The sequence below is a fragment of the Gambusia affinis genome, linkage group LG04 (assembly GCF_019740435.1).
Source record: "Gambusia affinis linkage group LG04, SWU_Gaff_1.0, whole genome shotgun sequence".
NCBI lineage: Eukaryota > Metazoa > Chordata > Actinopteri > Cyprinodontiformes > Poeciliidae > Gambusia > Gambusia affinis.
In genome coordinates, this window is record NC_057871.1 from 24018810 (window position 1) to 24030835 (window position 12026).

At 38.8% G+C, this 12026-nt stretch overlaps 1 protein-coding gene across 2 annotated transcripts; it reads right to left on the reverse strand.

The window, feature by feature from the left end:
* Window positions 1–533: 533 nt before the first annotated feature.
* On the reverse strand, window positions 534–10119 carry clta (clathrin, light chain A). Of its 2 annotated transcripts, XM_044114605.1 has the most exons (7): window positions 9800–10106; window positions 9149–9177; window positions 8135–8252; window positions 6886–6997; window positions 6383–6436; window positions 3600–3635; window positions 534–1627 (listed from the first exon to the last, which is right to left on the reverse strand). In XM_044114605.1, the coding sequence occupies exons 1-7, from the start codon at window positions 9975–9977 to the stop codon at window positions 1456–1458; spliced, it is 699 nt and encodes a 232-aa protein (XP_043970540.1). In that variant the 5' UTR covers window positions 9978–10106; the 3' UTR covers window positions 534–1455. The 2 variants fall into 2 exon arrangements, with proteins under 2 accessions (XP_043970540.1, XP_043970541.1); XM_044114606.1 differs by lacking the exons at window positions 3600–3635; window positions 6383–6436 and having other exon boundaries at window positions 9800–10119.
* Window positions 10120–12026: the final 1907 nt, after the last annotated feature.

Sequence of the window (12026 nt, forward strand, 5' to 3'; positions counted from 1 at the left end):
ATATCATATTTGGGTGGATGGCCTTGTCCAGGAAGTGGGTGAGCATGAGCGAGTCCTGGCCAACATGGCGGGTAACTAGGGAAAGACGGCAACACTTAGTTTGGCATTTTCTTGATAGTATCATTTGGATGAGGTCCAAAGTCCAAATTTTTTTCTCTTCCCTCATTTTCCTCCGTGTGTGGGATTTGTCAAATTTGACATGAATAGTCAGACATTTGGAAACTGTTCAGAGTAAAACAAGTTGTCAAATCAGGTTTGATGAATGATCTTCTGCCTCTCTTCTATAGACTTCAAACTAAAAAAAAATGCCCAAAATATTTTTCAAGATGAATCCATCTCTTTGTTGGACATGAACTTTTACAAATTCGCTTTGTAGTCTTAAAAGTACTTTGTCAATTGTTTCAGTCAAAGAGTGATGAGTCCAGTACCATCAGCATTTGTCATATTAAGGATGCTACACATATGATATTGAGACATTTGTAACCGAGCTCTGGTCTCCATATAATAAGCAGAAAAATGACAGGACAGCAAAATTCTCATCTTTTTTTTTTTTTTTACTTGTACTGAAATCAAATGGACAATGAATACACATGGTCAAGGAACAACTAGCTAGTATCTAGTCTTTAAAACCACAATGGTCTAATTTTAGTGACATAAATGTTTATATACTGTATACATAACCTTCTGTATATGTACATAGGTACACTCAAAGTACATACACACACTGTTAGGGTTTCAACACCCATACAAACAGGTCACACGTTTTGTAATGATTGGACTTCCTTCACATCTGACTGGATGAGGGGATAAAGAAGTTTCCAAAAAAAAAAAAAATGCATAGATTGGAAATTTGAACACGATATGCCACAATGAAGCACTGCACACAGTAAAGTACACTGGATTTGGAGCTTGGTCCCCCAAAAAAAGAAAGATAAGAAATACAAAACGGACACCAATACTTCACTAAAAGGAGAACAGGAAATGATATGTTGGTGGGCAAACGACGCATCGACATGTTGAGGTTATACAACAGCATTCTGATATTGTTTGGAGGCGACGGAGGATGTAGTGTAGCTGTAAGCCTAAAAAAATACGAACATCAATCTTTCCCTTTTAGTGTCCCAACTCACCACCCTTACAGTGTTACGAAGGACCACAGACCAAACACTTTGGTCAAATCCAACGAGACTTTAACATGGGGCCACAAAACGTGAGGTTTCGACTAGTCTGAGGCGGAAAGACGGAAAGCTTTCCAAGGGGGCGGAGAAAGGATAATCTCTACAGGCCTGTGTAAAAATGGAAACCTGGGCTGGCCCCCTTCACCTTAGAAGACAAAAGATGTGGATTCAGTAGTTGGTTCATTGGCATGTGAGGTGGAAAAAAAACAAAAACAAAAAAAAACAAAAAGAAAGGAAAACGTGACATGGAATGAACTTCCCCGGATCTCTCTGGTCTCTAACGGACCAGCGGGGACTGCTTTAAGGAGATGAGGACGGAGCGCATGCGGGACACGTCTTTGGCCTGCTTGCTGGACTTGGGGTTGAAGTCGCAGAGCCGAGCCACCCGCTCCCACTCTGTGCCGGGGTTGTTCTCGTCCAGATCCGAAATCATGGCTTCCTCGGCCGCCCTGACGAGAGGAGGAGGAAGAGGAAGGGGGAAAACGGGTCGGTCAGTGGAGGAAGAAGAGAAAAATCCATAAAAACAACAAACAACGTGAGAAAGTCCTCTGCAGAGAGCCAACACAGGTTTATGCTGGGTCACCTTCATGTAAGGAGTGCACCGATTGGCCTGTCCTAATAAGCAATAAATCAGCTGGTAAATTAAAACAAAGTCAATTTCCATTTGTATGATTTATCATTTCTCTCTCTTTCTACCAAAAACTAGATGACAAGTTTTCAGTCTGGTGCTTTTGTCACAACAAGTCCTACTTTTGAAAGACAGTTTTGCTTCATAATTAATTTTATTTGTTGCTCTTGTTTTTTTTATTTACTCTGGATATTCAAAATGTCCTCCAGTTTCAGTGCTAAATGTTCACTAGAATTTAAAGCTTATCGATCTTTGAGAATGTGTTCTTGCATCATTATGTATGCCATTAATGGTAATTGCAATAAGCAATAATATTGTTTTGAGACCAATTGTTATTGCAATAACTTATGGGACAATTTTATGGGCCAGGATAATTTGTTATCACAACAGGCCTATGCACCGACTGCTTTTTTCTGACCGATTGCTGATCTCTAAAAAGTCTCAGTTGCCAACTCCGATTTTGGCCAATACTTTTTTTGTTTCTTTAAAAAGTTGCTAAATACAGCAACTTGTGGCTAATTATTGTGATTATTTAACCAGGCGTATGCAGACTAGAGTCTCTGGCAGCAGTACAAAAGGAAACAGTGGCCGATTTTTAGAAATGGTCAAGAAATGCAGGAGTGGTCAAGAAATTGACTGAACAGCAATCACCCAAAATTATTGGGGTCGATTTATCACCCAACTGGCTTATCGGTGCACCCGTGCTTCATTCTGCTTTAGCTCCTCACTTTTGACATTTAGCTCAAAACCTTTAGATCTGACGGGAGGATTTCTCAACTTTTGGCTGGGTTGGACTGTTCGCTCTGCAGAGTCTGCCTCAGCACAGGTTAGTCCCATCATAAATATTAAGTTTAATTACACCCACAGCTTTACTGTCTGCAACACGGCCGCGCCCTTGCTCACACACAACACCGCAATTACCCGACTCGTGAGACAAGCCACAACAGCAAGCAGAGGTACAATACCACCGATAAAAAAAAACTAAAAACAAAACAAAAAAAACTAAAAAAAAGGAAAACAAACTTAGCCAAAATAAATAAAAGGCTGAAAAAGCGTTTTAACTGGTTAAACATGATTTACTCATACAAATACGCTAAGGCTTGTCTGGTGGGTGCACATTTGACAAAAATCTCACCCAGGTAGAGAACATTCATTAAATATATGGCCAATTGCAGAAAGCTTTGTTTTTTTTTTGTTTTGCCTTTTTCTTTAACCGAGCTACTGCGACTTAGCCATGCGCTGTGCTGCGGCAAAGGAGCAGGTATGGTTTCTTTTCATCTTGTGTGTGAAGAAACTAAACGGACATATCTGAAAACGGGCCGAAAAGTGTAAAAAAATTAAAAAAATTTATATAGAAAAATAAAGTTAATCACCAAGACCTTTTGAGATCCAATCCAGGCTATGAAAAACAAAACAACAACAAAAAAAATAAAAACACCACCCACATAATACCAACCCCAGACTTCATCTTTATTTACACTGATTTACTCCAAGTTCCCACACTGTCCGCAAACAAATTCAGCTCAAAATAATAATAAAGTAAACACAGTAAACTGGGGGATGGGAAACTAACCAACATTCACCGTCACAACCATCTACCAAACACAAGGGACTAGAAGGACAATGACGTCAAAGAAGGGACATTACAGCAATCAGTGGAGCTAAAAGACGAAGCAACTAAACTGAACAACAAATAAGAAAAAAAAGAAAAGAAAAAACAGTCACAAGATGGATCCCGTCCTCTAAAATATCAAATACTTAAGAGTTTCTGGGGTTTCGTTTGTTTACTTAACTGGTCTAGGCGGTAGCAAGGATGGTTAATGTGTGTGCTTTAAGGTGCAGAGGAAAAGAAAACAGGGAGAAACAGTTTCACCGGTCAGAATTCAAAAGAGAGAGAGGGAGAGAGAGAAGGAGAGGGGCGAGTGAAATAGAAGGAAAAAAAATGAGCTCATTGCAGATGTGGAAGCCAAACATGCCAAAGCGACAGTTTTCTTTATTCTTCCTACAGAAATCATTTCTGTGCAGCTTTTGGTTCAGTAAGCAAACAACTCTTTGCCAATGGACTGAAATTTGTGTGAGAACAAATAGAAGGAGCATTTTATCCAGCTCTCACCACGCCGACGGTCAATCAGCCTCACACAGGTCAGAGGTCTGAGGTCAAGTCCAAACCAAAGGCTGCACATGTCTATGGCATATCAACCCGTTTTCACAGCAGATACTTTGAGCTAGGAGTATTAAAGTGGGCTGCATCCCACCTCAGCATCCCCACATGCTGATTTGATGAGCAAAACAAACCTTCCATGAAGTGGTAATCAGCCGACTGTAATACTAGAGATGCACCAATCACAAATGAGTGGCTCAATTTCAATAGTTTTTTTTTTTTCTTCCTGAAACTTTGACATCCTGAGGCTGACTTTAGTACATTTTGATTTTTCTTCACAAAACTAATACAAAATGTCAAAGAATGGCACTGAAAACCGTCTTCTAGCCACGAGTGGTGATCAGCGATTAATCATGATTGATCCGTTATTGAAATCTTCTACTAATTTAGTAAGCAATTTATCACTAACTGGAGTATGCAGACACACCAGGAGTGTAGTCGGCAGTGTGAACTCGCTGATCAGAAATAGTTTGGATCTTTGAGTCACTACCCGCCTTTTCTCCAGTTTGGGCTTATCAAGATGAAAACCGATCAAATCCAGCCACAGGTCGATTTCTCTGTGCATCTCGAAATAAGACGACTTCAGCCGTCCCATTTCACCTTCAATTATCTGCTATGAAATTCAACTATCAGCAGCTACAAAAACACATTCCTAAAACAGCATGAGAGCCGTCTTGATTGAAGCAGTTGTCTGTTTGTCGGAAGCAAAGTTATCTTGAAGGTGAGGGAAGTTTAATCTAAAACATTACAAAGCTACGTTATACTGAACCACAGAGCAATAAAGTTTAAAAATACACCAAAAAGGTGAACAAATTGATTTTCTACAACATCACAGACTGATTAATGCAAACGCACAACTGCTTCAAGCGAATCCTTAAGCACCCTACTCCTCAGTAAGTTTACACCAAAGAGAAAATGTAAAAAAACAACAAAAAAAAAAACCAAAGAAAAACATGAAAACACTTTATTTTGAAACACAAACAGAAGCAAATTATTGTTGGTGAGGTTTCCTATATATTGATGCAACTTCAGGAGAAAACAGCACAGGTGTGAGTGATGAACAGAGAATGAAAACAAGCAGTTTTGGAAGAATGGAGACGATCTGGATGAATGTGACTGACGACTTGTGAAGCATGTTTTAATGCTGAAGTGGACCGAAACTAAAGGGCCGATATATTAAAGCTACAGAAAGAACAAGAACAAAAATAGATGCAGTTTTCCTTTTCATTGGCTAATTGGTCAAAAACTTCACTCCCGATTTTGACTCGTGTATTCCAACCTCTGAACAGTTTGAGCAGGTTCTTATTACGGCCGACACGATCAAATCAATCGTGATTAATCGATTCATGAAATAATCGTCAACTAATTTAGTAGTAGATTAATCGTCAACTGGAGTACACAGACTCTAAAAGAGGCCATTTGCTGAATTTGCAGTCAGGGGCAGTAAGTAAGCCAAAACTGTGCAAAAGATAAAATACATTTTGTATTTTTCGATGAGACTTTGTTTTGTCTGCAAATCTCTTTTTCCCAGAACTTCTCAATCACATTTTTAGCTTCGCCTGGTTCAGATTCTGTAAAAATATTACAAATAAAAATCTCCTATTAGGTATTTGTGTTATCCAATTAATAAAAAATAAAGAAATAAATAACAATTTGCCGATTAGCTGTCATTCTTTTGGCTGCAAAAGAACACAATAAGGAAATGCTACTGTACACATTGCATTTTAGAAAACAGAATTTTACTTTCATATTCAAAAACATAACTGATTTGCATCTTTTAATTTATCTCTAATATTGTCCAGAAAGTTGCAAGTTGTTAAATAAATAAAAAAATTAAAAAACCTACAGAAGGTGCCAATTTTTCAAACCAGACCAATCAACTGAGCGACAGAATAATCGATTGGTAAAATAATTGTCGGTTGCAGCCCTAGTTCCTAGTCAAATTTTATTCACACTCCAATCAATTCTAATAGAAAAAGTGAAACTTTTTTTTTTTTAAATAAGATTTTAATTTTATCAACCTTCTGGCAATTGCTGGGAATGACAACAAAGTTAGTTAGGAGTCAATTTCAGGATCCTCTTTGGACAAATTAATCAATCGGTCTACCTCTGGTGTAACAACATGCAAGTGAGTGGTTTAGCATTTTAATAAATATTTAATATTAGTAGTTCTAATAAGCATCATGAAAGGCATCCACTCAGATGACATGCAGACGAATGGGTCTGTCAACATCACTGGACGTAGTATTTACATAGAAAGAAATCCAAAACTTAAAATAAATTGGATTTAAAGGAAACATGGCAAAACTGATTTACTGTGAGATCAATGTGATGTGTGCTGTGGAGAAAACGTGAGCGAGATGAAAGGGAAACAAAAAGGTTTTAAGAAGGAGGATGTTAGTTGGAGCAACATACACATAACCAATGAGGTCAGAGAAGGGCTGCTTGTAGAAGTCTTCGTCCAGCACTCTGGACAAACATCCGCCCAACGACAGAGCAGCGAGAAGGCAGGAGAGGCGAGAAAAAACAGTAACAGGGAGGAGGGGATAGAAAGAAAAAAAACAAAACAAAAAACAGACGTTATCATCGGTTAGCACTCAGATATCAAGCTTTTTTTGACCTTAAAAATGAAGAGTTTCACCAGCTCAAAGAGGAGGAGAGGCTCACAGGTGATTTGTGTTTGTCGTTTCCAAGGACACCGCAGAGCAACATACATTCAGTAAGATGCGTGAGAAACTAACTAAAAGGCTATATATCCTGTTGAGTCAAATCTTCATCTAAATATGCTTGATTAGGGTTTAATCTAAACAGTAAAACATATTCGGCGCGTTTTCCAGGCTGCAGTAACGGCTGAGGGCCTCCCAAGCGTTAAACCCGTATTGGGTTGCCGTTTTGGAACCGCGCCACAAAGCCTCTACCTGTTGTTGGATTTAGTTTTCTCCAGCTGCTCGTTCTGCCTGGCATGCCAGTCCTCCAGCTCCAACTTGGCCTTCTCCTTCCACTCGGACTCCTGCTTGCGAGAGTTGGCGTCTGCAGAGGGAATGCGGCGAGGCACGGGAGGGGAAGGATGGAAAAACGAGACAAAAACATATTAAACTCGGACTCTTGTGCTGAAGAAAATGTCGGTGTATGGAATTTAGCGATTTTCGACGCAAATGTGGGATTCGCTTAAATTCGGGTAGTTTGTAAGCTGATGTCTGTGAGGACATTTGATTCAGAAGAGGAAATGTTGCCGTTTTGATTTTGATAATTTGTTGTATGTATATATAAAAAAACCAAAAAACTGAAAGAGTAACCAGCTTATGCTTCTACCTACACTGCATTTTTACCATCGAAAGGAATTTCAATGTTTATTTCTGTGTTAATTGTCTTTTTTGTTTGTTCTTTTTAGCGTCGTGTGTTTTTCTTTTTAAGGACAAGGAAGGATCCAGTTAAATGAGAGATGGTAGGAGGATGATTGAAAGAAAATGAGGAAGAGCAGAAGGAAAAGAAGGCAGGGAACAAGGATGGAAGGTGAAGGGAAAAAAAAGCCCAAGAGAATGAGGAATGAACAGGAAGAATGAAGGACGAACATAAGGAAAATCAGAAGGATAGAAGAAAATGTAAGAAAGGACGGTGCAGAAAAAGAAAAAGGATAAAAGGAAAGAGGAAGGATATAAGGAATGGTTCAATTTTTACGCAACAGGAATAAAATATTCAAAGTGTATTTTCCAGACTGCACAGGAACCCTGAGCAGAGCCTTTTCGAGCATTTCTACCATGTGACTAACTTTTGACAAGTTTGACACTAAAAAAACAAAACTGTCACATTAGCACAAACTTTAGTGAGAAACTGCACTGGGTGTGTCATTTTCATTCAACATAGGAAAACAGAAAAACATTGACTGGTTCGCCATTTAAAACATGCTGCAAACTCTGTGCAGGACGTCGATATAACTGAATAAATATAACTGTGATGTGAATACGGTAACAGATAGATATGTGGCTACACGAATCACAAATGGACTCAAGGGATCATCAACAAATCAGAGAAATTAAGTTTCTCTGTGCAGATCACAACATGTAGAGAAAAGAACTCCTGGTTTTTTCTCGTTGGGTTTTTAACTTGTCGCGGAACAGAAAGTCGTTCATGAGCTGCTTCAGAACCGAGTTGCCTCTCTGAACCCACCTAGCACCTCCAGCCTCTCTCGTTGTTCCTCCCTCCACTTCCGGAGACTTTCAGGTTCAGCCTGCAGCCGGTCGGCGTTGGAAATGGCTGCATAGGCATCTGATGGGCCGTTGCTTTCCTTCAAAACAAAACATTAACTTTTCAACGAAGTTCTGATAAAAATATATATATACATATTATCCAATAGCTTTCTGAAAGACTAAAATATTCCTCCTGACTACAACTCTAACACTGCATCTGGCATCTTTCGTCCTTTATTTCTCATTTGCAGGCAACACATCCGTTCCTAAAAGTGGGCTTTTCTCTCTCTCTGCCAGAAGACCTGACGGTGCAGAAGGACGAAATGTTGCAATGACAGCACAGGAAAAGGAAGCCGGAGTCATCAACTACAAGAACCTCGACGCACACGGTTCTAGACTGAAGTAATGATGTAGTAAAAGCTGAAAGTCGGTGAGAATTTTCCACCATATACATTCATCTCCGACTTATCATTTCACAAGAAAACAAACAAACAAAAAATTCAGAAAGAAACCAGTTGGGGATATTTCAGCCAGAAAATGTGCAAAGCTTGTCACTATGCAAAGTTTCCCATCAAGCAAGTATCAATTCCAAATCATTTTGAGGAGGTTTTGTATCTACATTGGAAAACAAACAATTTACCAAGATTTTCCTCGTGCTCTACTGAAAAAAATAAATGTGGTTTTAAGACTAATCAGCCTCAAAAAAAATATATATATATCATTTAGTTTAAGAAGGTATGCAGAATAAAGTTTGGGTTCCAGGTACAGAAAAATTGAGGTAGAAAATTTCGGGGAAAAATTTGATTTCCCCCAAAATCAAGACCACAGGAAGAAACAAAGTCTAAACTAAAACATCCATTTGCATCGGTTTGTGAAGCCTGTAAAGGCTAAATACACATTTCTTTAATGAAAGGTTAAAAGACATAAGTAGCTATGATTTCAGTCAAACTGGGGGAAAACAGAAACCTATAGCAGAAAATAATGGAAGAATTACCCCGTGAAACTCTCCATTGATGGCGCCATCTATTAAAAAAAAAAAAAAATACAAAAAGTTAGAAAATTAAACCATACATATAAAAACACAAAGGGAACATTTTCGAATAATAATGCTTAACGCTTTAGGAGTTTCATATTTGCGCACAATTTTATGCATGACATGTCAGCATTTCTAACCAACAGTTAAGATGATACATTATGGTCAAAGGTTGCTGCGTCGAACATAAATGTCCTCCTGCGGTTACTAGTAACGTTGCGTGAATGGCCACCAGCAATGAATGACACGACCAAGAAAGCTGATGTTATCACAAGCCTTTAGCCCATATGAAACGATGGCAAACACTGCATTTATTAAACAAAGCACATTATGAAACCACCTCGAATCATAATACAGGCTCTTAACCGTTTCAGGAACTCGAATTAATCTTAAATAAAACCCGACAGCAAATAAATGACAGCTCAATTAGCATTAGCTAAGCCTAGGCGCACCAAATGCCGTGTCAAATTACCGTTTGTGTTACCGCGAGCATTTATAATTTAACGTCTTCTATCCTCGTAATATCCCCAGGTATTAACGGTAGCTAGACAAGCGAAACAACCCTGAATTGAGGTGTTACAGTTCCTCCGTCAGAGCACAGCGGGGACGAACCGTTAGAGTCTCTGAGCGACGAAGGGACCTCTCCGCCGTCCAGGATGCTGAAGCCCTCGTCATTCTCGATCCCCGCAATTTCGCTCTCCTGTTGGGCCAGGAAAGCGGCGGCCGGGTCTTCATCCGAGCCCACACCGTTTCCAGCGGCGGGTGCGTTCAGCATGTCAAAATCATCCATGTCGGGAGAGCCTGCGGGAGGATAAACAGGAGAAACGACAAGCAGGTGCTGGGACCCACGAAGAGCTATCAGCTAAACGGGAAGAAGGGCGAGGGGAGGGGTGACAAATCTATAGCTGCCGAAGCGGAAAGAGGGGGACAACCAATCAAAAAGCAGGATTGCGGATTGGCAATATTGGTAGCCAATCAGTGACAAATTACATCAGAATTGGACCAATTACATCTCTTTAATCAGTGCCTGCTGGTCCCATGATCAACTACGTGTGTAAAAGCTGTTTAAAAAAAATAAAAAACCGCAGTTACAGGGACTTTAGGCAGCGTTTATGTACAGCTCTGTCGATATATTAAGTTTTTAACATTTCCTTGTTTTATTTCCCTTAAAGTTTTAAATGGGATCAAGAGAAAAAAATACCTGTTGACACGTTAGTAACAAAAGTTATGTAATAATGTCTTATTCGTAAATGTTGCGCTGAAAAATAATTAAAGAGTCTATGTTAAAGACTGGCTGTGTCTTTGGAACACTGTTTTGATGAAAAATTAAGTAAGTTCTAATAAGAAACGTTCTAAATTTAAACCAGAACAATAACTATCTTTGTTCAGAATCCCATATGAACCAGTATGGGCCTTCCTGTCCAGAAGAATTGAAATACATAATACAGGTGTGTCGTCGCAATAGGTTTGAGAGATTCTTATATAATCTGGTATGCCTTCAGCCTTTTCTTTTAATTTCGTCTACTTGTATAATACTATCAGGATAGTACTCCACTTCTCTTAATTTAGTAGCTTACATACAACACATTGCCTTGCATAAGTAGCCTATTCAAACATCTACACATTTCCATATTTTGTCTAATTAAAATCCCAGATTCCACTGTATTTCACCTCAACTTTCAGGGATTGACCAAAACAAAGTAAAGCACAAATACCATTTATTTTTATTTTCATTCATCTATTTATTTATTTTTACAAAATAATTTGAAAAGCTTAGAAATTGAGAGTATTTCAGCCTGATATCCTTTCAACACTTATGCAATCGCATTCAGAAGCTCCCCAAGTAGTAAATATTGTCCATCTAAACCAATGAATGTAGTCTATTGGTCTAAACCAGGGGTCCCCAAACTCGGTCCTCGAGGGCCGGCATCCTGCATGCTTTTGTTCTCTCCCTGGTGGCACCAACAACCTTTTCAGCATGTCAATGTTCTTCTTAGGCCTTCTAACGAGCCATCATTTGATTCAGGTGCGTTAAACCAAGGAGAGAACTAAAACATGCAAGAGGCCGGCCCTCCAGGACCGAGTTTGGGGACCCCTGGTCTAAACCAATGGACCAATTGGTTTAGTCCATTATACTAAACCTATTGTACTTGGTTTAGTTATAATTTCAAAATAAGTGTGATGGCCTCCATGTTTAATTTGAGAACATTAGTGAGCAAGTACCACCATGAAGACAACATGGGCCTAAATGTCTTTATGGAGATCAAGGGAAACATAGTGGAGGAAGCATCATGCTCTGTAGTGAACTTTTTTTAGAAGTTAGCAGAACCTGAGCTTTTTCCCCAGAAAAATGGGCAAATTTTTCTCTCGACAGTGAAGACAAGACTCCCTCAACCTCAGACCTACGGCTGTAATCAGGGAGAAACGGTCATGGTGGATAAAAGTATTGAGCCCAAAAAGATTAGTAAAAATGGAAATAACTGTTTCTTGAAAGGGAAAAAAATAAAATTATGCTCCCTTTCTCTATCCCTTTAAAATCGTCACATAAAATCCTTGTAAAATTAATTCTGTGTTGAAATGTGACAAAATAAGATTCAGAGGTATGTTTCTCTGCTCCTTGTATACCTTCTTTTGGATTGATAAAAAAAAAAGTACCAGTTCCAATAGCAGATTATTTCACTTTTAGGAAAAAAAATTCTTGCTGTAACTGAAATATTCTGCCACGGGAATTAGTATTTTTAAATAAACATTAAGAAAATTACTTAAAACAAGCTCCTATATTTTGCTAAAAAAGCTACTTGTCAATTAGTTTTGTCTTATTTTAAAGTGTATCAAGATA